This window comes from Pleurodeles waltl, chromosome 9, assembly GCF_031143425.1.
Source record: "Pleurodeles waltl isolate 20211129_DDA chromosome 9, aPleWal1.hap1.20221129, whole genome shotgun sequence".
NCBI classification, from domain to species: Eukaryota; Metazoa; Chordata; class Amphibia; order Caudata; family Salamandridae; genus Pleurodeles; species Pleurodeles waltl.
The window spans coordinates 795,331,998-795,358,477 of NC_090448.1; the positions used below are offsets into that span (position 1 = coordinate 795,331,998).

The following is a 26,480-nucleotide window of genomic DNA, read 5'->3' on the forward strand; positions in this document are numbered from 1 at the left end:
ACCAACTGCTCGAAGACCATTCGAATGGTCTGTGGCCCTAAAAATACCAAGACATGCTCTACGCGGATAAGAGAACGTACCTTAACAAAAGCAAGTTCCCTTCTCATATCTGGGGCTAGAATTTGATAAAGCACGTAGTTGGTGTTCCTGCTTAAAAAACATATAGTGCATACAGTGGGTATTACCCTACTCTCTAGCCGCCAATATAGGGTGGAAGCCGGTTGCCCCCATATTGGAGATTAATAGGAGAAAATGTCAGCCGGCTGTGACCTATGGTATGGGGCTGTGGGAGTATAAAGATGTTGGGAACCCGCAGGTGGAGGAAAATCGATTCTGCCGCCAGTTGTTGGCTGTTCCCGCCCTCTACACCCCATTTTTCTGCTCACCAGGAATTGGGTCTTGAATACTTACAAGATAGAACTAGCGTCGCCCTGCTGGAGCTGTGGTGTGCAATATAGCTTAATAAAGAAGCCGTCCTCAACCAGCTGACTAGTCAGAATTGCCTTCTTAGTGATCCCGCTTGTTCAATCCCATGGCTGACATATATCAAAGGAACTCTGATTGAAGTGGGTTGCCCACATTTGTTTGAAAATCCGCATTGATTACTAAAAAAAGAAAATGTGAATATGTGACTGCTTCCTTGAGTTAAGGCGGACGGCTCGAGAATCAAATGAAGTGGACAAGGTAACTGTCAAAGATTACTGTATAGTACAAATGTGTCCAGGCCCAGCCCCTTTTCTATTGTTTGTACATAGAATGTATGAGCAATTGCTTCTAAACCGCTTCAGATTAGGGTCCCTTCATTGGCTGTTGTCTTTTCCTCAAAGACACTTCTCGTCCAGCACTATTTGTATCTGCCCCTGTGATGAGCACTCCCCACAAATGCTGCTACATTTTATGTTCTTTTGCAAACACTATGCGCCCCTAAGAAAACTGTACCTGGTACTGCTATAACAAAAATATAGCTTTACCAAATGTAGGGATGCTTTGCTCTTTTTTCGCCAGTTAAATGATTACGAGGTATGCAGCCCCGTTGGGCCATTAACTGAAAGGAGCGGTGACGTAACGCAAGAGGATGCAGTTTTAATATAGTTGAGATTAATTTTAATGTCGGGGAGGACCTGTAAGTGTTATTTATATTGTATATGCCTTTATATCTCGTGTGAATTTTATTGTCTTGAACCTATGTATGGTTTTGGTAATTTGACTGTATTTTTTGATTGGCGTTTCTTTTGTGGATATTTTTATATCCGAACAAAGATTTTACTTACTTACTTGTTGCAGCACTACATGGCACCAAAGGGGCAAGTAGATTTATTTTAACTGCCAAGAAGATTCATGAAGCAACCTGTCACAAATAGATATATTTTATTAAATTCCACAACCCTGTTTCTAACCTGTACTATTGGATTTAACTAATGTTTTCCCTTGCATATGCATACCTCATGGAAGGTTTAATAAGTCATATTTAGGGATACATTTGTTGGCTACACTTTGTTAGCAAACCTAATTTTACAACTGCCACTGTTGTTCTTGTAAGCACGTTATTGTTCTCGAGCTGGCACATGATTGTAAACATGCAGAGTTTTGGTTAAGTCCATTCCTGCTGACTGACTATGGCGTAGGGTGTGCTTGCTGTGGGATGTTTACTTTGGACTTTAGAAATATTTTCTGTAGGATTTCTTTCAACATTTTCGCGACAAACGATTATTCATTTTTTGACCTTGAATTACTTCAAGGAGCCCACAGTGATATCTGTCAGCTGGTTTATTGCCCAGGCGCATTATGGAAGTACCTCTGTAAGTCCACATTTGAAGGATAGTTTCTTTGCATTGTATTTGGATTCTCCGATTTATGGAAATGCCCTTTTAATCAGTGTTTAAGTGCGGATTCCTCTGGGTGCTTCTTTAACTGCTTGCATGGATTTCCGGATGCAGTTGGAGTTGTTTATCACCACAAATTTGGTATTTGCTGCTTTTTAGGAGTATCAGCATCAGTGTGTTATAGCACATGCATGCTCCTGGACATATGTTGTCACTGTTGCCTAGTTACTAACCTAAACCAAGACATCACATTTACAGCCGAGTCACATCTTTGTTCTGCAACGCTGCCTGCACATCGGTGACAGGCACACCTTTCTACATCCTTTGAGAGATAAAGTTGTAAAGCTGCAGCTTAATAGCACTGTTACTTTGGCACTAGATAATTATTATTTAAGTAGTTTCTTGAAAGTTAAGATTGCCCAAAGTTTTTAATTGACTTAATTGACTGTTAGTGCAAACTTTTTGCTATTTTAGGATTTTACTAAATACTTATAACATGGCATCTGGTTTGTCAACAAATTTGGCGCATATCACCCCATTTCTCCAGCACCCTGGGAAACTACCAGTTAAATGGCACGTGGTTGAGAGCCTTTGAAATTATCTTGTTGCAGTTTGTGCTCATGAATTTGACCCCCAAGCGCCTACTGCTATTTTATTCAGCCAGCTTGATCAGGAGGTGCAACATATACTTGATCATTTACCTAAAGTTCCAGCAAGTGAAGGGAGAGAGTAGAATGCATTTTCAGAATCACTAACTTCGGGTGTCTGATCTGTTGGTTGTGTTAACAGATCTGGTCTGTTTGGTAGTTTGATGTGGGGTACTACTGATAAGTCCAACAGTGTGGTGTACCAAGCTTGGGGAGCCCACGTTGGTGCTATAAGTATTAGTTTGAGTTTGTTTTGCCTCAGTTTGTTGACCAGATAAGGAATGAGCAGGAGAGGGGGGAAAAGCGTAAGCAAATATCCCTGACCAGCTGATCTATAGAGCTTTGCCCTTGGACTGAGGGTGTGGGTACCTGGACGTGAAGTTTTGTCATTTTGCGTTTTCTTTTGTTGTAAACAGATCTAGGTTTGGTGTCCCCCAGCGGTGGAAGTGATGTTGTAGGATCTGGGGATGTATTTCCCACTCATGAGTTTGTTGGTGATCATGGCTGAGATTGTTGGCTAACTGATTGTGAATGCCTGGTATATATTGTGATATTAGGCGAATGTTGTTGTGAATTGCCCAATGCCAAATAGTTTGTGCTAAGAGACACAGCTGTGACGATTGTGTCCCCCCCCCCCTGTTTGTTTAGATAATACATTGTTGTAATATTGTCTGTTTTGACAAGAATGTGTTTGGGAGCTAGAAGGGGTTGAAAGGCCTTTATTGCTGGAAAGACTGCTAACAGTTCTAAGTGATTTCTGTGGAGTTGTTTTTGCTGGTTGTCCCACTGACCTTGTATGCTGTGATTGTTGAGGTGTGCTCCCCACCCAATCATGGATGCGTCTGTTGTGATAATGGTGTGAAGCACTGGGTCTTGAAAAGGCCACCCTTTGTTTAAATTTACAGGGTTCCACCATTGAAGCAAAGAGTGTGTTTGGCGGTCTATCAACACTAGATCTTGGAGTTGACCCTGTGCTTGTGTCCATTGTTTTGGTAGGCACTGTTGTAAGGGCTGCATGTGTAGCCTTGCGTTTGGGACAATAGCTATGCATGAGGACATCATGCCTAATAGTTTCATCACAAACCTGACTGTGTATTGTTGGTTTGGTTGCATGCTTGATCTTATATTTTGAAATGACTGCACCCTTTGTGGACTTGGAGTGGCAGTTGCTTTTTGTGTGTTGTGTTGCTCCCAAATATTGTTGTATTTTGGATGGTTGTAAACAAGATTTTTGGTAATTGATAGAAAACCCTAGTTTGTGTAGAGTATCTATTACGTATTGCGTGTGAACGTGACATTGTTGCTGAGTGTTGGCTTTTATTAGCCAATCGTCCAGATATGGGAATACGTGCATGTGATGTCTCCTTATATGTGCTGCTACTACGGCTAGGCATTTTGTAAATACCCTGGGGGCTGTTATTCCGACCGGCAACACCTTGAATTGGCCTTAACGTTTTGTCTTTTTTCGGGTTAAGGAAATACATAGAGTAAACACCTGTTCCTTTCTGGTGATATGGTACTAGCTCTATGGCTTGTTTTTGTAGCAGTGCTTGGACCTCTATTTGTAATAGGTCTAAGTGTTGTGGAGACATTTTGTGTGGTTTTGGGGGGGGGGGGGGGGGGGGGGGGGGGACATCTGGAGGGAATGTTGTGAATTCTATGCAATAACCATGTTGGATAATTGATAGGACCCATGTGTCTGTGGTAATGTGTGTCCAATTGTGGTTGTATTTGGTTAGCCTCCCCCCACCGGTGATATGTGTTGGGGAAGTGCGACATTGAAGTCACTGTTTACTAGGGCTTGGCGGGCTGGAATTTCCCTCTTCCTCTTGGGAATTGTCCTCTGTAGGAACCACGAAACCCCCCTCTCTGGTTCTGAGACTGGTAGGTGGGTTTTGTTTGGGAGGTGGATGGTTCCGATGGCTGTTGTCTAAACCCTCCCCTAAACTGTGGTTTCCTAAATGTCCCTCTGTATGGTGAGGAGTAGAGCGCGCCCATGGCTTTGGCCGTGTCCTTTTTCATTTTTTCGATTACGGTATCTACTTCCGGCCCAAATAGCTGATGTTGATTAACCGGCATATTCAATACCGCCTGTTGAATCTCTGGTTTAAATCCAGAACTTCGCAGCCATGCATGCCTTCGAATTGTTACTGCTGTATTGACAGTCCATGCTGCTGTATCAGCAGAGTCTAGGGCAGACCGTATTTGGTTGTTTGATATGGCCTGTCCTTCTTCGACCACTTGTTGGGCATGTTTTTGGTGTTCTTTGGGCAAATGCTGGAAGATGTCTTGCATTTTGTCCCAGTGCGCCCTGTCGTAGCGTGCAAGTAGGGCTTGTGAGTTGGTAATTCGCCACCGATTGGCTGCTTGTGATGCCACTCTTTTCCCCGCTGCGTCAAATTTTCGACTCTCCCTTTTTTCTTGCAGCACCCACAACTACTGAGTCCGGAGGGAGCTGTTGAGTAATAAACACTGGGTCTGACGGGGGTGGTTTATATTTCTTTTCGATCCTTGGCGTGATTGCTCGCCCTTTTACAGGTTCTTGGAAGGCCTGTTGTGCATATTTAAGCATGCCTGGTAACATTGGTAAACTTTGGTAGGATGCATGCGTGGATGCCAGAGTGTTGAACAGGAAGTCATCCTCCACTGGTTGTGAGTGCATTGTTACGTTGTGGAACGTTGCTGCTCTGGCCAGTACCTGCGTGTAGGCTGTATTGTCCTCTGGTGGTGAAGGCTTGGTTGGATAACACTCTGGGCTGTTATCCGATATAGGTGGGTCGAATAGATCCCAGGGATCCGCATCATCTTGAGTCATCCCAGTATGTGTGGGTGACTGTGCCATTGGTGTACCCACTGGTGACAACTGTGGTGATTGCAGTGGGGATGTTGTGGTGAGAAATGTGGTGGTGGTGACTTTTCTCTAACCACTTTGGCTTTTGGTTGCATCTCAGTCTCGTGAAAAGCCAGTTTTCTCTTTGATTTGAGTGGAGGGATGGTTTGTATCTTCCCTGTGTCTTTCTGGATTTCTAACCTTTGCTGTGTTTGGTCATGTTCTTCTAAATCCAGTTCCTGCTCAAATCTGTGCTTTTCTTTGAGCTGCAGAGAAAGCCCTTGCTCTTCAGTGTAGGAAGAACGTTTCAGCTCTGAAGCCGTTTTTTCCGGTACCGAAATTCCCATCAAAATTGCCTTTTTCGGTTCCGATAAGCTCTTTCGTGGCTTGCTCGACTCGATTACTCGATGCTGACTTTTTTCGGAGCCGGTTCCTCGACCGGAGTCGTAAGTCTTTGGCAGATCTTTGGCCTTTTTTGGTGCCGATGTTACTTGGTCACCTTCTTTTCTGTGGGTTGAGCCATGGCCTTCCGACAGTGGCGTCCCCGTGGCCTTTAGTTTTTTGGTGTGACATTTGGTGTGGGACGGGGCAGGTGTACTCACTTTTTGCCGCGCCGTCAAAGGTCGATTACCGCTGGGTTCCTCCGAGTCCGATCCTTGGATGGATATCCTCATCTCTTCTTCCTCGACGTCAAGATGTTATTTCAGCTTTGACGCCATCTGTAGTCGTCTTGCACGGCGATCTCTTAAGGTCTTCTTGGATCGAAACGCTCGGCAAGCTTCACAAGTATCCTCTCTGTGTTCGGGCGACAAACACAGGTTACAGACCCGGTGCTGGTCTGTATAAGGATACTTGGCGTGACACTTAGGACAGAAACGGAAGGGGGTCCGGTCCATTAGTTTCGACGACGGGTGTGGTCGGGCCGACCAGGCCTTGGTGAGGTGCGGAAGCCCCGAAGGGCCGCCGAAGCGGTCTTGATGTTGGTGCCGATGTGATAAAACTAAACCGGTGCCGAACGTAAACAATACCAACGAATTTGCAATAATTTTCTACGTTTCCCGATTCGAAATACAGAATGAAGAGGAACACGTCCGAACCCGATGGCGGAAAGAAAACAATCTAAGATGGAGTCGACGCCCATGCGCAATGGAGCCTAAAGGGAGGAGTCACTCGGTCCCATGACGCGAAAAGACTTCTTCGAAGAAAAACAACGTGTAACACTCCGAGCCCAACACTAGATGGCAGGAACAGTGCACAGCATGTGTATCTGCAGCTACACATGCCATCGAATATGAATATATATATATATATATATATATATATATTTTATTAATGTGAAAGATAATAATGTAAAGTGTAGCCTTCAAAAAAATAAACAAATCTGTTACAGGTGTGGTTCCAGATGGCATTTTTTAAATTTTGCACGCTGTCCTGTTGTTGAAAAAATGCTGCACAAAATGCAAAACACAAGGGCACTTCAATAGTGTGTGCAAAATGGGTAAGAATGCAACAAAAGTACACAGTATTGACCTGATGGATAATGAGAGCTCATTAGATTTATCAAATATGCTACTGAACCTAGAATTGAACTCTGTAATGGATGGTAAAGTTAAAGACCCAATGTGTAGAGTGATTTTAGGTGAAGCACTTACTACAGATATGATGTGTGATTCAGGTACACTCATTACGATTATTTCAGACACTATTTAATACACACTGGAAAACATATGTGAATTTAAAGAAACCAGATATTCATCTCAAAGCGTTTGAGGAACAGGACAGATATGCTGGCCTATTTTGAAGAGTTTCTCACATGTCTGGGCAGGAAGGTGTTCACCAAAGTCTAAATTGCTATTAAAGGTAGGCACACTGTTGGATGGCAAGATATAGCCAAGATAGATCATGCTGGTACCAGGTGCTGATCCACCAGTGAGAATTTCAGATGTACCAGTTTTACTTGTTCGGACTCGGCATCAAATGTCTGTGGAAGACATCTATAAAGCATTGCCAGAGTCCTTCAAGGATACTATTGGATGCATAAGGAACTATGTGCATTCCAACATATTGAAAAAGAATACTGTGCCGGTCACAAAGTTCAACTGGTACAGTTAAGTGTAAGAGCATGATTGAAAAATCTGCTTGACCAAATGATCATAGATGGCATTATTAAGAGTGCTGGTTCATCTGAGTGGGTGAGTCCCATATTTACTGTGCGAAAGAAAGATGGTGACATCAGACAGTGTGCTGACTTACGGAGTCTGAACAAAGACATTGTTGTACAATGTCATTCTATGCCCAAATTTCAAGAGTTATTAGCAAACAGTGGTGAAGCAAAGTTTTTCTCTCTCGGATCGCAAAGCTGCACATTATCAGATTTCTTTGGATGATGCTCCGGAGGAAACCACAATTTTCTTAACACCTTTTGGTGCATTTAAATTTGCAACATTACCAATTGAGTTGACGTCTGCGGCCAACGTTTTTCAGAGATTATTGGACACAGTCTTAGAAGGCATTGTGGGTATGCAGGCTTCCCAGGATGATGATCTCATCTTCTCAGAAACATTGGCAGAGCACAACCAGATTTTGAGGTTTAAGGACTTTTGCATCACACTTTGCAGAGACAAAAGCAAATTACTCACACAGGCTTTTGATTAGGGGCATACCTTTACTCCCAAGTGTATTTTACCAAAGTTCTCTCATCAAAGTCATTGAGGAAGAAGCTCATTCACCCAGGGACAAAGACACTCTTCGATCTTTTCTGGGGTTAAGTGAGTATTATTCACGTTTTGTTAAAGGTTATACATATGTTTTACAACCTTTGAGAAATCTGTTAAAAAAAGATCCAAATACATTTGGTCTGATGATATTGGGTAAGCATTTCAAACTATTATAAAAAAAAAATATTTAAAAAACTGATCATATCAGCCCCTACGCTTTTTCCATTTGTGGCTGTCAGAATGTGTATAATTACTTTAGATACCAGTGAAATTGGTTTAGGGGCTGTACTTTCATAATTTGTAAAGGATATAGAAAAACAATTTGCCTTAGCCTCACTTTCACTTAGTTCTGCTGAGTCAAATTACAGTACGATTGAGCTTGAGGCATTGGCCTGCTCATGGGCTGTTAATAGGTTCAAAAGTTTCATTTGGGGCACACATTTTAACATGTATTCTGACCACAAACCCTTGTTACATATACTAAATGGTAAAGACCCAAGTAAGGCTTCTGCACATCTGGTCAGGTTGTTTCACAATTGCAAGGCTTTGAGATTACCTTAAAGTTATGCCTGGCGGGAAGAATATTCGAGCAAGGATGCCTATTATGGATAGGACTTTAAATGAGACGTGTGAGGAAGATTGTGTGGTAACACTAGTTGATGACATTCTGGAAAATTCTGGCACTATTTCACACAATATTTGGGTAGAGGCTGCAAGTAAAGACCACATTTTAACAGCAGTTTGATTCATAAAGAATAGGTGGTCTTTAGAAAGGAGTGTGGAGGCTCCTATATGGCCTTATGTTCCAAGTGGGTGAGGAACTTTCCATTGTAAACGGTGTTTTACTTCATGCTGATCTAAGCGTGACACCAGCATCCATGAGAAATGTTTCTCATTGAGGAAGCACATAAAGGTAATTTGGGCGTGAACAGCATATGTAAAACTTTAAAGCAATTTTACTGGTGGCCAGCCATGGAATCATAAATTGCAAAATATACGGGACACTGCTCTAATTGGTTAGTCTCTGACAAGCACGGGAAGCTGCGTGTCGCACCTGCTGGTGGTAAAGCGGGCACACCACTCCCTCATGGGGCTTTGCTGCACCTTATCACTGCAAAACTGCTAAATTATTGCAACACAGTACTAAGGCTGGCTCATGAGAAGAAAGAGCTTGAATATCGGGGCAATCAGGTTGCCTTTCACACAGACTTTACAATGGCAGCTCAGGTGGCCTGCCAGGAATTTCTTCCCTTCAAGAGACAACTGCAAATGGCTAAGGTATCCTACGCCATGCTCTATCCAGCACGCCTTGGCGTACACTGGCAGGAATCCAAAGATCTCTGCAACTTCAAAAGCGCCAAAGGATTTTCTCAAGACTTTAAACCAGAAGAAACGAGACCAGCAAACAGAAAATGTTGTGGATGATGACCCTTAACTTAGGGGGTGGCCACTGACTGCAAATTAACATGTCAACCTGCGTCAAGAGCTCCAGATGGACCTCTCTGGGATTGTCATTCTTAATGGATAAATGTGTTGAAACTGCCAGACATATTTAGGCAAAAAAGGCATAATTAAATCTCTTTCCAGCCACCTCCGAACATCTGGAGGAGAGTTGAGAATCTGGCGGCCCCATGAGGGTGCACACCGAACAGTGATGTTGAGTAGCAATATAGCATATGCTTTATTGCATGATGTTGTGATTTGGTTTAAGATGTTTACTATTTCTGGCAACAGGGTGGTCTTTAGCAAGCTTGGGAAGCTGAAGTGTGAGAGGGAGGTTTGACTGTCAGTTTCTACCAGTGTCACCAAGATGCTACTTACTAAATTACAAGCCTTGCATGCAATGCATCAGAAGATCACTAAAGTGTACATTACACAGCAGTTGTTATGGCCTGGCAGACAGAGCAGTACTCACCTGAAAGTACAGTGGCTTAACAACCCTTTTAAGACAACTTGTGCTCTCCTAATTCGACAGACATAACCTCCAAATCGCATTCTTGCAGGAGACACATTTAACATGCAGTACAGTGACTGCTATCAGATCCAAATGGTCAGTATCTAAGTTAGCATAGTCATATTCATCCTACTCCACGGGCGTTATGATCCTGGTGAAGCATGGGGTGCAGTTTAGTCGCTCATCGTATTGTGACAAAGCAAGGTAGTCTTGCACTAGCGCAGGGAAACCTAAATGGCCCTCCAATCACATAAGTAAACATGCATGACCCCCAACGTGAATTACCCCAGAGTTCTTCACAGCACTATGGCGCCCCATCCATAAACACTGAAGCTTTTTATGGTCGTGAGACCCCCATCTACTTGGACCCTAACAAGTATAGGATGGCCACTACGGACTGGCATGGCAACTGCCAGAGTTATACAATATAGCCTATAATGCACTTTTACACTTTTCTATATGCAGCTGCCACAGCGGATAACATGGGTGAATATAATTAAATGACCTGCCATTAGCATGGTTATTCTCCGGACAAAGCAAGTATTTAGCTCAACCTATAATTCTTGAGAAGTGAAAGATTCTGTATGTACTCTTCCAAACAGAAAGACCTCAGACTGGGGAACTGTAAAAAGAATTTGCCAATATTCTAGTCCCTCTCATACACGCCCTATATGTGGGGGCATACAATCAAAAGATGTTGCCCCCTCACTACAGGAGGCTCGGATAGTGACGTTGTTGGAATCTGACAGGCAGCGAAAACAGTGAGTCGTACAGGGCATTATCTTGAATAAATAAAAATGCGAAATTACTAGCAAAGATGCTGGCAACACACCTGCAACCACTCTTGTTCAGGTTGGTGTTACCCGATCAGGCTCAGTGCACAGCGCATAATAGGCACACCCTCTTTGCCTAACGGCACCAGCCAAACCCCTCCCGCGTTAGTCCTACTAGATACCCCAAAGGCATTTGATTCTAGTGACTGGCGATACATGTTCACAATTTTGGCTCATATGGGTATGCCGGAAATCTTCCTGCATTGGATTTTTTGTTAAACACCAAACCTCTGGCCTGGGTATGCATTAATGGCCACATACCTTTAGAATTTCCCATATGTAGAAGAACAGAACAGGGATGCTCTCCGTCGCCATTATTATTTGCCTTAATGCTGGAGCCACTAGCTTGTAAAATACAACTGCGGCATGCAATTTCCACACTGAAGGCAGACCCCCTAAGTATTTACCTCTATGCAGACGATATGGTGCTGTATGTAAGAGACCCTTCACTGCACCTAGCACCTGTGATCCGAGAATGTGTCAGGTTCGAGAGGTTTTCAAGCTGATATCTATTCACTAATATCCCTATTATCTTGCAATAATTCTTTAAAAAAGAAAAAAGAAAAAAGTCAGAGCACATCTACTGACATTAGCATGGACTGGGAAACAAACATGGATCAGCTGGGATATGCTAACACTGCCATATGTGCGTGAGGGCTTTAATGCACCCGATTTAAACTTATAATATGTATGCGCGCAGGTGCACCTCGCATACTATTGCTATGTGCTGCACGATTATATGCCACACCTTGCGATAGAGCAAGAACATGCTTATTCCATCCCACTCCAGGCTCTTCTACCAAATAAACGAGAGGGCCTGACACGCTAAAAAAATCAACACTCCATTTTACCACAAGGGCCTGGCAGATGCTAGAAGCGAGAGCAGGAAAATCCCTTCTGTACGCACTGGCACCGACTCTACACTATCATCCAGCTATATTGATTACTAGAGAGAGATCAACAATAAGGTTCCTAGCTGGTATGGTGCAGACAACTATGGGCAATGCACACAACAATAGCACCTTTGTGACACTCAATTTTTTCCACGCACAACAGCATACACCACTATTGACATTCACATACTACCTTCTCAGAGCAATTCTGCAAGAGTTCTGCCATCAATTTACAGGGGAGCTGCCCACCATCACTACATTACTCAAGGGCAACACGCAAGTGTTTTGGGAGGGGGGTGGCCTTGGGCAAGGGATTCAGCACAATACTGGTGTCCATTTCTCCCCGCTTTGGGGGCAGACCGGCCTCATTTTTTTTAGTCCCAGGACCACCAGGGAACATTTCTAAATGTTTGGTGGTGCGGTGTCTGTCAACTGGTAAAGTGCATGCATTTGTGATTATAACAGTTTATTTCTCCTTTTTGTTCTAGTACAAAGCTTTTGCTTCCTTTGCTGTGGCTTGTTGCAGTTTTGGCAGTGGTTGACCTCCGGTATGCGTAGTTGCATGTTTTAGGTAAGTAAAACCAATTTACTCCAAATTACTATTGTTGCCATGCATCAATGACATTTTGTAAGTGGTGTACTAAATGCAGGATTGTGTGTGAAACTGTAATTAGATTAGTGCACAATATTTGTGTTGTCTTGTGTGTAATTTTCTTTTTGGTGGGATATTACTGGTGATTGCTGTGCAGAGTAGTTGCTGGTGAGTCTAGCTTTTTCGGGCAAGTGAGTGGTATAGTTTTGGAGTTGAAAACTTAGTGATAAAGCAACACTCTATTAGTTATCTTACACAGTGCTGGTTGTTGGTGCATTTGTCCAGTTACTTTTCGTAGGAAGGATCATGGCAAGCCGTAGGATGACCACTCAGCAGGTTGTTGGTGTGCTTTTTGAGTCGTCTTCTGACCGTGACTGACTCTGCATCTGAGGCAGAGGAGGAAATGCAAGATTCCGGAAGTGAATTTTCTATCAGAGAGGAATCGTCTGACGATGAAGCCACTCTCAGTGCTGATGAAGTGCCTGTTTTAGAGGACGACGCTGATGTGCCAATAGTGCAGCAGCCAGCAGCTGAAAGGCTTCCCGTTGGAAGACCTGAAATCTGGGTTACTCCAAACATTGAGCACCCACAGTTGCCTTGCTTTACTGGTCTCCCACGGTGTAGAGTTAATATGGAAAACTTTTTGCCCGCCAATTTCTTTCAGTTGTTTATGGACAATGTATTTTTGGAAGAGATTGTTGAGCAGACTAATTAGTATGCAGAGAAGTATTTGAGGGACAACGCTGCCAGATTTGGGCCACACTCTAGAGCTAGCCGGTGGATTCCCACAAATATGCAAGAGTTGAAAAAGTTCTTGGGTTTAAATTTTTTTTGGATGGGGCTGATAAGGAAGCTATCACTGTCTTCATATTGGTCTACTAGTCCCTTGATGGCAACTGCTATATTTCCTGCAACCATGAGTCGTAACTGGTATGAGCTTCTTCTTCGGATGCTGCATTTTGTTGTTAATTCTTTAGCCTTGCCACAAGATCACCCTGATTCTGACCATTTTTTTAAGATTAGATCTGTCCTTGATCATTTTGTAGATCGTTTTTCAGAGGTCTATGTTCCAGGCAGAGAAATAGGTGTGGACGAGTCTTTGGTCCTGTTCAAGGTTCGTTTGGTTTTTAGGCAGTACATTTCTAGTAAGAGGGCACAGTATGGAATTAAATTGTATATGCCGTCTGAAAGTAGTACACAATATGTTAATAATTTCCAGGTCTACACTGGTAGGGATTCCAGTATTGACCCCCCCTGGTTGTCAACCCACTTTTGGAGTTAGCAAGACAATTGTGTGGGAACTTGGTAGACGACTGTTTAACAAAGGTCACCATTTGTACGTAGATGATTTTTTACACAGGAGTGCGGTTGTTCAAGGAATTGTTCAGAGTGGGCACTGTTGCTTGTGGCACAATGCGCTCTAACCAGAAAGGCTATCCAAGAGAGGTTGTCTGTAAAAAAAAAAAAAAAAAAAAAAAAAAAAAAAAAAAAACTTAAGGGACAGTGCAGAGCCTTGTGGAATGATGAGCTGTTAGCTCTGAAATTTGTAGACAGGAGGGACGTCTACATGCTAACTATCATCCATGATGAAAGTACTTCACCTGTGCCTGTTTGGGGGGGGGGGGGGGGGGGGGTGTTCAAGCTGCTGAAATGCACAAACCTGTCTGCATGTTAGACTACAATAAGCACATGGGTGGTGATGATAGAGTAGATCAGAAGTTAGAACCTTACAATGCTGCTCGTAAGGCGTATGTTTGGTATAAGAAATTAGCGGTTCACCTGTTCCACTTGGCAACTTTTAATGCTTATGTTGTGTTCAAGAATAGTTCTCCGGAGTCAAGGATGACATTTGTGAAATTTCATTCATAGCTAGCCTTGTTGTGCTGGAACAGGCAAGAGTTCCTAGAAAAGCAGTGGTGGAGGATGTGGCTAGATTGAAAGATTGCCACTTTGCTGAGCACATGCCTAACTCTGCCAAAAAAGACTTTCCTGCTAAGAGATGTAGAGTCTGAGCTCAAAGAGGTATCAGGAAGGAGAAAAGGATGTACTGCCCTGATTGTCCTTCAAAGCCTGGGCTGTGTGTGGGTTGCTGTTTCAGGAGTTACCACACTCAAAAACATTATTGGGAACTACCGTGAGCGTAAACTGTTTGTTCTATATTTTCATATGTTCCGTTTCATGGTTGGCATTACTGTCATGTATTTAGTTAGATGTTTTGTGTTTGTAGTTTTGTACTTATTTCTAATTAGTTAGTGGTTTCTTTGTTTAAAAAAAAAAAGTGATGGCGGTGTGCGTGGAGTGGCGCTTGGCTGGCGGTGATAGTAAACGCCACTCCACACACTCCCATCAACTGGTGTGATTGCAGTATCAGTGGGCATATGAAAGTGATGGGCCCTTGATTGGTGCTGTCGATGCGAGTGTGCTGGGCCCGCGTCTGGTGGCGTGAATGGTCTTGTGCATGTCAGGTATGAAAGATGTGTGAATGGACTGTAAAGCGGTTGGTGTCTTGATGCTGCTTTACAGCTCACAAGCTGTGAGTCATTGGTTCAGTTTTTTTGGCCTTTGTTATTAACAGTGCATTTCATGTTTGTGAAATTTCTTGTTAATGAAATTTGATCTACTGAACCATCACTCACCCTCGTGCCAAATCCAACCAGTATGTGTGGTAAAAAGGACACCTGTTCCGCTGTAATCAGGGGTTGCAGCACACCCATGACATGCTAGGCGACTTGGGTGGGACCCAGATGATGAAGCATGCCACCAAGTTGGTTGGTGGGTGAGGGGTCTTTTTAACATAACCTAAGTGCGTTTCTTTTCACAATTTTTGTGTTTGGAACATCAAGGAAGTACATGGACACATCAAAATGATCTATTACAAAACTATTTGTGGTTTGTTTTTTTTCGGGGGGGGGGGGGGGGGGGGGGGGAAGACACCTACGTTTTTGGCCCTGGGTGCGGCCTTCATCTAGGGAAACCTACCAAACCCAGACATTTTTTTAAACTAGACACCCGGAAGAGTCCATGGAGGTGTGGCTTGCGTGAATCCCCCAACATTTTCTTACCCAGACTCCTCTTCAAACCTCAATTTGCTTTAAAAAAAAAAAAAAAAAAAAAAAAGAATTCAAAAGCATATTTTCCTCACTCTTCTTTGTAGTATCTCTGGAAATTGCTGTATACAATGAAAACCCATTGCAAGGTGCACCTCATTTATTGACTCTGGGTACCTAGAGTTCTTGATGAATCTACAAGCCCTATAGATCCCAGCAACCGGAAGAGTCCAGCAGACGTAAAGGTATGTTGCTTTTGAAAATCTGACATGGCAAGAAAAAGTAACATAGTAAAACCTGTAGAGAAATGTCTGTCTTTTTTCATCTCTATTACAATATTTTTGTATTTCAGCTTTTATTTTCTGTAGGAAAACCTTGTAGGATCTACGCAAATGACCCCTTGCTGAATTCTGAAATTTGTCTACTTTGGGGAAATATTTAGCTTTCCGGGAACCAGCATTGGTTTCACACCCATTTCGGTCACTAACTGGAAGGAGGCTAAAAGCACAGAAAATAGAAAAAAATGGGGTATGTCCCAGTAAAATGCCACAAATGAGTTGAAAAATGTGGTTTCTGATTCAAGTCTGCCTGTTCCTGAAAGCTGGAAAATGGTGATTTTAGCACTACAACCCCTTTGTTGATGCAATTTCAGGGGAAAAAATGTTCCAAAAAAACACTAGTCTTCTGCAGCCATTTTATTTTTTTTAAAGAAAAAAATAACAAATTTTTGGCTGTATTGTGGCTAATTTCTTGTCTCCTTTAGAGGAAACAGCAAACTCTGGGTACCTCTAGAATGTTGGGGGGGAAAAAAGGACGCAAATTTGGTGTGGCTAGCTTATGTGGACAAAAAGTTATGAGGGCCTAAGCGAGACCTGCCCTAATTAGCCAAATAAAGGCCTGGCACCAGCGAAGGGGTTAATCAATGAACAAAGCTTTGTGTCACAAGCAAAACATAGCGTATTTCAACCACCACACCTAGACAAATCCCTTAGCACTGTATAAAGATGGACATCAAATGAATTAGAACAGCGTATGGGGCTCAAATGGCTTTGTTTTGTCAGAATTAGCCCCAGCAATAAGTACAACGTTAAGAAAACTGAGTGTTCTACGGACTTAAAAGCCCACAAAGTAAGCATTTCAGGATTTAACAAGACAGTTCAGATGTAGAATAACAGAAAAGCACGGCCAGGTACAATACACTTGTGCTTGAAAATCTAAAATAGTACCAAGATTGTTGCAATGTTAATGTTTCAGAATGGCAAGTGTTATAAGAATGTATAATTTTAAAAAGTGCTAATTTTCAATGGGTAAACCTGTTATGTGAGATATATTATTTTTCTTCACTTAGCTTTAAAAACTGCTCGGATTTTAATTACGAAATAGAACATCATGACACTGGACTGCACTGACATTAAGACAAAAGCTCTGAGCAAGCCTGATTACTCATGAAATACACGTGAGCATTCAAACCCCATGCTCTTAAATTCCCAGACTGCTGAGATCACGTAATGCACTGTAAGTAGTTTATGTAAGCATTTAACTACAATCTGTAGACGAGTGGCCAATTTCTCGTTGATAACACTGAACTTCGACCAGAGCGTAGTGGTGACTTAAGTTCAGTAGCCACCACAGTAAGTTCAATGTACAGCTTTATAGGAGTATTACCTTCTTGAGTCTCCAGTACTTGTTGGCAAAGGTAGCAGCAAAGCCTAGTTATTGGGACAACCACTGTATTCAAACGGTTCGACATTTAAAATAGTTTTAAGGAAATTTTGCAATTGGTTTAACTGAAAAATCTAGCACTGATCAGGCTTTCAAGGGCCAATGTTGGGCGCTCACCATACACAATCTACTCCCTGAAGTGGTCAGGATACATTAAATGACCATCAATAATAAAAAAAATGCGAAGCTCCACACCTGAACTTATGAAGAACATCAAGCTACAGAAATTCACTAAAGTGAAAATCCTGCCACCGGCGATTCAAAAACAGAGGACCAGGAAAAGGCAGATGTTGAATGAATGAGGATGACTTGAGGATACATTATTTGAAGTGATAAAACAGGTTGCTATTTGCCAATCCCCGATATATTATCCTAGGTATCCAGTAGTTTTGGCCCTCTCTGTGGATTCATTACCCCATCTCCGTTCGGGTCCATACTTTTGAGGAGACCACACATCTGACAGAAGTTTCATCACGCTAGGGATCTCTAATCCCAAAAGCCTGAAGCCTTTGTCTAGTTCTATTAGAATAGAATGAATGCTCCTCCTGACCCATCTTCCTGTATTTTCTTTGTCTTACGCGATTCTTTGATTTATTGTGTTTTTTGTTGGTACCCGTTTGACTTTGTCCCTGTGCAGAAAGATTATGCTTGCACCAGTTTATAGCTTGTTCCCCAGCCATGTGCTGGGTGGGGACAGGAGCCATGGTTACACTGTAGATCGGGACACTGAGGAGCCATGTTTGACAGCGTCCTAAGCAGGTGGCTGTGTTCCACATTAAGCTTCGGGGGCCAGCATTGATGTGTCCAATATTGCAATAGCGGTATCCCACAGCAGAGTCAGTCCTCAAACTGGACTTCATCTGCACCCGCCTGTTTCAAGAGTTGAATGTTGTGGTATGGACTGACAAACAAGTCACACAGTGCTATCTAAACCATCAGGGTGGTACACATAATGTGAAGCTGAATATTATAGCCTCTCGCATCTTTGAATGGGCAGAGACTAATTTTCTTGCCCTAACAGCAGTATCTCTCAACGGACTCTGAAACCCAGGGTCAGCAGTCCCAGTAGGAACATGCCTTCTTCAGTGATATATCACCAGCAGGGAGTTCAGGCACATATCTACAATGTTTATAACACTTCAGTTGGATCTACTTGTGTCGCGACACATCACAAAGCTCCCACTTTTCTGTTCAAAGACTTGGTCTTCCCACTTCTGGGTGATCAATGCTCTCAAACCGCTGGCAACACTAAGCTTTCCTTCCGATTCTCCTGCTCTCAATAGTGTTTTAGAAGACTTGGGAGAGAGTGTTTCTCAATGCACCTTTTTGGCCACGCTGAAAATAGTTTCCACGTCCAGTGGATCTCTCCAAGAGATGATAGGTTTATCTGTCAATTCATTCAACTCCTCCCTAGTTACCTGTTCATGTCCAGCATCTTCAGCGGACTGCTTGCAATATAAAATGGTAGGGCGCGAAAGATTAGGGTTTTCTATGTTGATGGCTTTTGATATTCAAGCTTCTGCAAACTGTCAACTCTTAACGTCACATAAACCCTTGGGTTAATTTCAGAAATAGAGTCTGGCTAAAGATATGGATCCTCTGCCCATTGACAGTCCCCCAGTTCTACATTTCTTAAAACATGGGTTCATGAAGAGTCTCACGCCATCTACTCCTTCCTCTTAGTGGTCAGCTATAAAAGTCCTTAATATTCATGGTGATTTTTCTAAAGTGTCGCCCTTCATTTTCAGAATTCTTGAAAGTTTCAGATTTAAGAAACCAGATGTTTCTGATCCTGTCTCTTCTTGTGGCAAGTCCATGATGTTGAAAGGCCTACAGTTTACACTGTATGATTCTTTGGAAATCTCTCTTATCTTTATTATCTGCTAAGACCGCTTTTTGCGTGCAATTACATCAGCCAAGCAATTAGGTGAGTTGGGGGCACTCTTGGGGTGTCCTTTCCATTTTAGGTGTCAGCCATGCATTGTCTATTTGTCCAGGATTCAGGAATTGCGCAATATCTGTACCCTATATTAGGGTCCCAAAGTTTTCAAACCATAAGCTGATGAGTTTGCCAGGTTATCACTCAGACAAATCAGCTAGGAAGTTTCTTTTCAAATCCAGGGGCAGTCCACTAGGGCAGTGGTTCCCAACCTTTTGCTTTCTCCTGACCCCCAATTTAACATTAATGGAACCCAGGGACCCCCACTGAATCACCATGGGAATCCGGGGACCCCCGCCTGAGTCATTACTGGAAGATGGGGACTTAATTTGTCAATATTTTTGAATTTTCTAGGCTCTCGCTGACTCCCTGAAAATGCTGTGCGGACCCGCAGGTGTCCCTGGACCACAGGTTGGGAACCACTGCACTAGGGCAATGGCTACATCATGGGCAGAGGCTGGTGGGCATCCACAACATCTGTAGGGCTGCAACTTGGTCGTCCCATAGGACATTTGTCAAACATTACTGATTGATTTGTCAGATTCTGCAGGCTATCTTAGAGTTACAGTTTTGAAAGCAGCAATGATGTAATTGTTTCGTTAATTTTCTTCAAGATTGTTATTTGTGGGTGTATTTTTTTTATTTGGCAAATCTTCACAAGTAAGGACTGGGCATAGGAGAACCGAGATGAGCAGGCAAAGACTCCAATAATTACTGGTAACCCTCTTTACCCCGGATTTCGAGTCGTCCTCATCTACATCCCTCCCTCTCACCCGTTTCGCACCTACACATGCATCTCAGACTTAGTAAATTACAAGAAAACAGGTGGGGAGAGGAGCAGTTATCCTATTCTAATAGAAACAAAAAACAGCTTCAGGCTGTTGCGATCAGAGACCCTTAATGTGGTAAAACCTCTGTCAGAGGCAGAGTTGCCTCAAAAGTATTAACTGGAACGAGGAGGACTGAATCAGGTTAATAAAGATTACTAGTAATTAATAGGGTAATTTACTTAAATGTTTAAGAAAGCATAATCACAGCTTAAACTTCAAGTTCCACAATGCAGCCAGGCGTTAAACGTGTTTCCGATGCAACAGTGAAGTTCTACACACAGTAATGGCTGAAATCCTGCATGCCAACTGTTCCAATCGTGCACTTACTTTTGACTTGTATTCTACAATTCAAATTAAGCATTTGAACAATTATTACATGATGCTACCAAGAGCAACTTTAACCGACATCAGTATCCTTCTACAGGAGGCAGCTGCCCTAACCAATAACTATGCAGCTAAAGAAGAATCTGCCAGAGACCCAAAAGAAAAAAAAAAGAAAAAAAAGAAAAATGTAGAATATAATAAATGGACGAAAATGGCTTTATCATAAAGATCACAAAAAGCCTAGAATGGAAGTTGGGATAAACAGGCAAGATGAAAATGTTCTGTTACAAAGAAAACAAAAACAGAACTAAATGTATCTCAGTGGGCACCTGACATCCACACAACCCAGAAGCAGCCTAGCTGTGTACACCATTTGCAGAGAAGTGTTATCAGCAATTCAGCTAAGAGCCCTATTGCTTTAAATACTGCTAGACGTACTCGCTCTTGCAAAAGGACTATTTCCTGAGCCTGGAATGCCGCAATAGAAGTGTTGCAGCAACATCTTGCATCAAGTCGCTGAGTAAAAATGCGGTTAAGCATCAAACCATGCACATGAACTACCGGGAACCAGCACCATATTTTCAAATTGAAAATGGTGTGTGTTTAATTGGGGCTGACACACTATCTGCACTATTCTATCTCTGTAGAACCCAAACTGTTCTGCAAGTCAAGAGACTAGAAAATACTTACATTTTAAAAAGTGACATGAAAGATTACAGCGGTACAGACGACACCGGTCCTCTTCAAGGCTGCTTAAGGAGTTAACTTCGAATAGGGAATAGCTGATAAGTGCCACTCAGCAGCCAAGACCAAAAGTGGGTTGCTGCAAGCCTACTTGATACGCCCTGTGTTATTAGTCTTGCATGCAAAACACTCACGGTCACAAGAATAATGCAACTGGGAGGACAAAATTGTGCGAACAGAAACGTCAAATTATACACGTCATAGTATTGCTTATTTTTTTATTTGTGGACGTTACCATTGCCCGGACAGAGGATTTACTTCATTAGTATCAGGCTAACACCCAAATACAACAATCAGCAAATGAAAGGTGACCACACAGATTTTGTGAACGTCCAGTGGGGTGCTTCTCACGCTTCTACTTCTTTTAGTAACTTTTGAACCGTCAGAGCCAGAAAATAATTGTTGAAATCTGAAGATTATGCTAACGTTGTATATATCTAATCCATACTTATGTGGAAAGCGCCATGGCCGCAGAATCACATAGTTCCACTAGCCCTGGACATTTTATATAAATATAGGAGGCTAGTTCTACCCTGCAAACTCCATCTAAGACTGAAGGGCATGAGGTAGACTATTAATAGCTCAGAAACCAGGCCTGCAAGTAATAGCAGATGGCCAAATCTATATCCAGGTCCTCAACGGGTAGCGGCTAGTCTTACAATTTCTCTAACCAAAGCCAAACGTAAGTGCACAATAACCCACTACAGCCTACTTTTTTGTTGGCAAAACAAAGGCCATAAGAATGCAAGAAATTTTGTTCAGAAATCCACCCAGTTGCAAGTACAGCCACACCTTCTTTTAACATGCACTATGATATGTACAGACGGAAGGAAAATGTCTGATCAGACCATAGCCACCGATGACAATAAGACAAATAAAGTCCCATAACTTCCAACTAACAGAGTGGTGCAGAACGAGAAGATGGTCACAAAACGAGACATTGGTGCATGTTTGAATTGCATTCCAAAAACATGACTAGGATTCCAGATTTCTCTGTGAGAACTGCTTGTCTCCATGACAGTACCTATAAGCTGGCTAACTAAGAAGGAAACCTTACAAAACGCCTAACTGGAGGGAAGCATTAAACCGTGCCACTCCAATGACAGAATGAAATTGTGCACTTCTGATAACATATTATAAAATCATTGCTTTACCTGCATTTAAACTGAGTGTCCAATGTGGGTCCAAGCCAGATTCTCAGAACAGTCACACATAATGATACTGCATCGAGATAGCGAGAGAGACTCTACTGGAAAAAACAACTTGGGCACTCCAGATTTACACCCCATCTGTTTTGACAAATTGTCCCCTGCATGTTCTCATTTTCAGACTGTCAGGGGGCACACCAAACGACAATATTTTGTTGTTGATGAAAATGAGATGACTCATGTAAAACTAACATTTATTGATCTAGGTCTAACTCAGACCAGGAGGTCAACGTGATACATAGGGTCCGGATATACCAGGTTATGGAATGATTCCCCCACCTATACAACAAAGAACAACGCACAGGCGCCCCCATATTATATATCCAGACACTAAAGGCTCGCAGCCCTTCAAGAGCTGTCATTGGTCCTTTGCTGTTTTCCAGAACGCGCATCCGCACTGCAGACCTCTCCACCAGAAATTATGTCAGCCGGCAGAAGAGCACCTCTCCCCCTCCCAACCGACGAGAGAGCGCGTTGAAGGAAAAAAAAACAAGCGCGCAGCACCACTCCCTGCGCCGCACCCCGAAACCAGTTGCCATGCTGGGCTGGTAAAGACATGGCACCCCACCCGCCCCGTGAAGCCCTGGAACAGCGCAAGGGCGCTGAAGGTTTCCCCACTGTTGACAAAACTGCGATGGGTTCTCAAAGCCGATACAACAAGCCTGTTCGATCCCACTTGAAAATGCAACGCGGCGTGCAGACGAAGAGACAAGCGTACTACCATCTGAATACAACACAATTCCACCTACTGTCACATTCCCGACCACGGTTACGCTCAAAATTAAAAACAGCAAAGAAGCATTATGAAGAATAGGTGAACGTAAGAAACATGATGATGCAGCTGGCAGGCAGGGAGGACATGCAAGCCAAACGATGGTATGGGGGTTGAGGGGGGAGGCGTGAGAATATAACCACTTGCACATTTTTGTTGCTGCGTCATATTTTACACCAAGAGCAGGCAGTAGATTGTTTCGCTATCTCGCTAACAAACTTATTACGGGAGGCGAAAAACCCAAAGCCCTCGGAGTCACTTTCAATGATGTATATGTATTTTTGTATACATCTCGCCCCCTCAGCCTAAGCATTAAAACTGTTGGGAAAGACCTAGCTATCTAAGGATCGAAGCTGTACAAAAGGCCACCTCCTCGATAAGCTTAATAAAGGGCCCAACATAAACCACTAAAACCCATATGTACTGGCCGTCATTTAACTACACACTACTCTCCCACACATCAGGATATGATCCGACATAGTTAGAAATGTGCTACACAGACACTATCTACAACCACTATCATACGCTTTAGCAATATTCCTATTCCATTAAACACACTGCATGCAACCCATGACTCGCATATTCGTAAAACACCAACTCTACGCTCCAATCTTCCACACTACATGCCTTACGTGTCTACAAGCAAATGTCCAGATTTATAACGTATATAGAAACGACCTCATGTACGCTGTAATCTTACTTCATTCACCCAACCATACGTACTATCCTAATCTCTTCGCCACAAATTGTACCACTAGTTTATAGTGACTAAAGAAAACGCACACCTAACGTTAATATAGAGTAAAAGCAGTCCCTACTGTAATCCACTGAGTGCCATTTTAGTAGCACCCTGAAGGCTTTTACCGTACGCTCTCGTCACAAGAAAAACCAGCTACGCTCCTATCTCTACTGTGGGTGTGCACATATATATAATAATATATATATATATATATCGTCTCTTTCTACTCCACAGAAGCCTTCTGTTGAGTTTGGTGATGCTTGATACGACTCCTCCCTCAGCAATTTCGTGTCAGGGCTAACCAGTGACATTATCTGCTCTACAAAACACCACTCTGACCTGCCCCTTCCCGCTGCGTAAAGTTCCTCACCTGCGCATGGACCAGAACAGGATCCAGCCTTGCAGCTGCCATCGGCCCCGTGGGAGGAGGAGATATGTGTGGATTGTGTGGCGTTCTCTGCCATGGTGAGCGCAGGTTGCGGCCTTCTCCGGCTCAAGGATGGAGCCCGAACGAACAACGACCGACTAGAGAAGCAGAGCGAAACGTAGGGGCGGGGCAGTCAAGTCAAAACGAGGCTCTGTGGTAGATCTAGAGGACGACCTAACGAAAGGGGCGTGGCAACAGACAGAAAAGGAATCAAAAATAGACAAAGGGCTGGCGCTATAGAGGCGTGGCCAACAATCAACCCAAAGAACAAGCAGTTCTGGCAGTGCGCGAGCGTAGAAAAGCTGGGAAGGGGGGGGAGTGAGCGGGGTGGGGCTACGCTGCGCCCGACCGTGGCAGATGACATAAACCCTAGGGCGTAGATCACAGCTGAATTTAGGATTTACGTTATTTATCTTAGACCATTTGAATACGTTTTGCACCCACACTCGGTAGAAGTGATGTCTTCCAAGTCTCTGGAGGCTACAATGGCCACATCGAACGGAGCCTAGTAACGAAGGAATCTGTACAAAAAAATATAAGGCGAGTGATCGCGACATGGAACCGTCCAGATAATGGCCGCAGAGCTTACATCGCGGACCCGTTGAGAAGAGACTTCAGCAGGGTGCGCATCACATCGTGCATGTTGTGGTGGAGCATCTCATTGAGTCGGGAGTGTAGCTTGTGAATACTATAGCTGCCATGCTGGGAAAAACCCCAAGAGCCAGGCGTTGTGCGGTAAGGGTAGCTCTCTAGTCCTGCTCGTAAAGCAGTTTTTGGAGTCGCTACGCTGAGGTGTCACGAGCTCAAGCCACGTGCTTTACAAATGGCAAACGTACAGAATGCGGTAGTGGGTACGATATACAAGTGACAACCGATCTTCTACAGCAGTGTTTATTGCTTAGTCCCTGCGCCCGAGAACACGTGGAACGGTCAGCCATCTTGGATGGTTGTAGTGCGTGTAATGGTACAGGGAAGCGTATGGCGACATAAAAATGTTTAATTTTTGGAGTTTCATTACAAGACCGGAGGCTTCTATTAAGGCGTAGTTCCTCGCGGTCTCCTACCCTAGGCATGCCTTCTTATTGGACTGACACACCCAAAGAGTGTGGTCACACCCCTCAGATTTTATTACAAGATCGGAGGCTCCTATTCTATGTCAGGACCGGAGGCTCCGATTATGCTTCCCTTTCTTTACTACATATAACCAGCAGCCAATCCGATACAATGAAAGAAAAAACAATAAACTACAAATCCCATGAACCCCAGATCATAAGTCTCATGGGCCAATCCCCAACCGTTTAGCCCTTCAACAGTCCTTGCCACCATCTTAATCTCCTCTTTCTTTGCTGCTCGGCAGCCAGTTAAGTCAAATATTTTTTTCCTCCTATGACGCATAGTAGCTGAGTTATTCTGTGTGTGTGTACTGCTCTGTTCCGTCCTGGTTGCCAAGGACGCCGGTTGGCGGGCTGTCTGCACCGCATTGTTTTCTCGTTGCTTGTTTCCGTGGCAACGGTGTTGCTGACGACGTCGGCTTCCAGGCCGTCAGCAACGCGGATTGCCAGGATCGCGTACCGCGCTCGGGCTCATTTATTATTTTTTCTTGTCAAGGGAGCGCTCCGGCCTCCCGAGGCTGCGACAGCTGTTGCGTGCCTCAGCCTGTGGAGTGGGAGCGGCCGCCATTTTAGGTCGGCCGCTAAGCCCCATTCTAGTCCTTCGTGACTCTGGCACTCGCGCGCATCTGCTTTTTCAACCCGCGCATCTTTTGAACGCGAATTCTGAAGGGAAGACTACGATCCCTCATCTCATAGTGGCTGGCAGCATTGTTTTGGGTGTAATTATACCCTTTATAATATTTACCAGTGTGCCACTGAGCTCCCTACTCCCTGGGGCATCAGAGTGTGTCCAGGGTCGTATAAATATTGCATAGGCTCTGCCTAGAGTGCTTGCAGGCGCCTCCCTCCACGCTTTATTTAGTTTTGCGCCTGCTGGGGTTGCACTCCCCCCTTTATACAGTTCACAGACTGTTGCCCTGTTGAAGGGTTGCCATATAGTCTGCGCTATGGCGAATTATGATGCCTATGAGGAAGAGTTTGGACAGGAGAACCCCTCTTCCTTGGAGGAGAGTCTGGTGGAGGCGTTGGACTCCAATGTCCAGCTCTCGATAAACCAGGTGGTAGCCAAAGCCCTCGGCCCTCTGACGTCTCACCTTAAGGGTTTCGCGCGCCAGCAGGGCTGGTTGCCATCTATAGCAGCTCCGGCAGAGACCCCCTCGCAGCCGGCTAAGCCTTCAAAAGCGAAAGCTAAAACCAAGAAGTGGCCGCACTCGGAGGCCTTCGAACGGCTGTCAGCCACAGTTTTGGAGGAACATGGCTACAGCAACTCCCGCGCCCAAGAAGCTACCTCTGATAACTCAGAATGGGCGGGTTCCGACTCCTCTCA

At 43.7% G+C, this 26,480-nt stretch overlaps 1 protein-coding gene across 1 annotated transcript in view; it reads right to left on the reverse strand.

The window, feature by feature from the left end:
• Positions 1–24,314, reverse strand: part of LOC138259994 (reticulon-3-like) — a 151,554-nt gene extending 127,240 nt beyond the window's left edge. The window contains exon 1 of the mRNA XM_069208036.1: positions 23,985–24,314. Within this exon, the coding sequence (XP_069064137.1) occupies positions 23,985–24,078 (94 nt within the window). The 5' untranslated portion in view covers positions 24,079–24,314. The remainder of the gene's footprint in view (positions 1–23,984) is intronic.
• Positions 24,315–26,480: the final 2,166 nt, after the last annotated feature.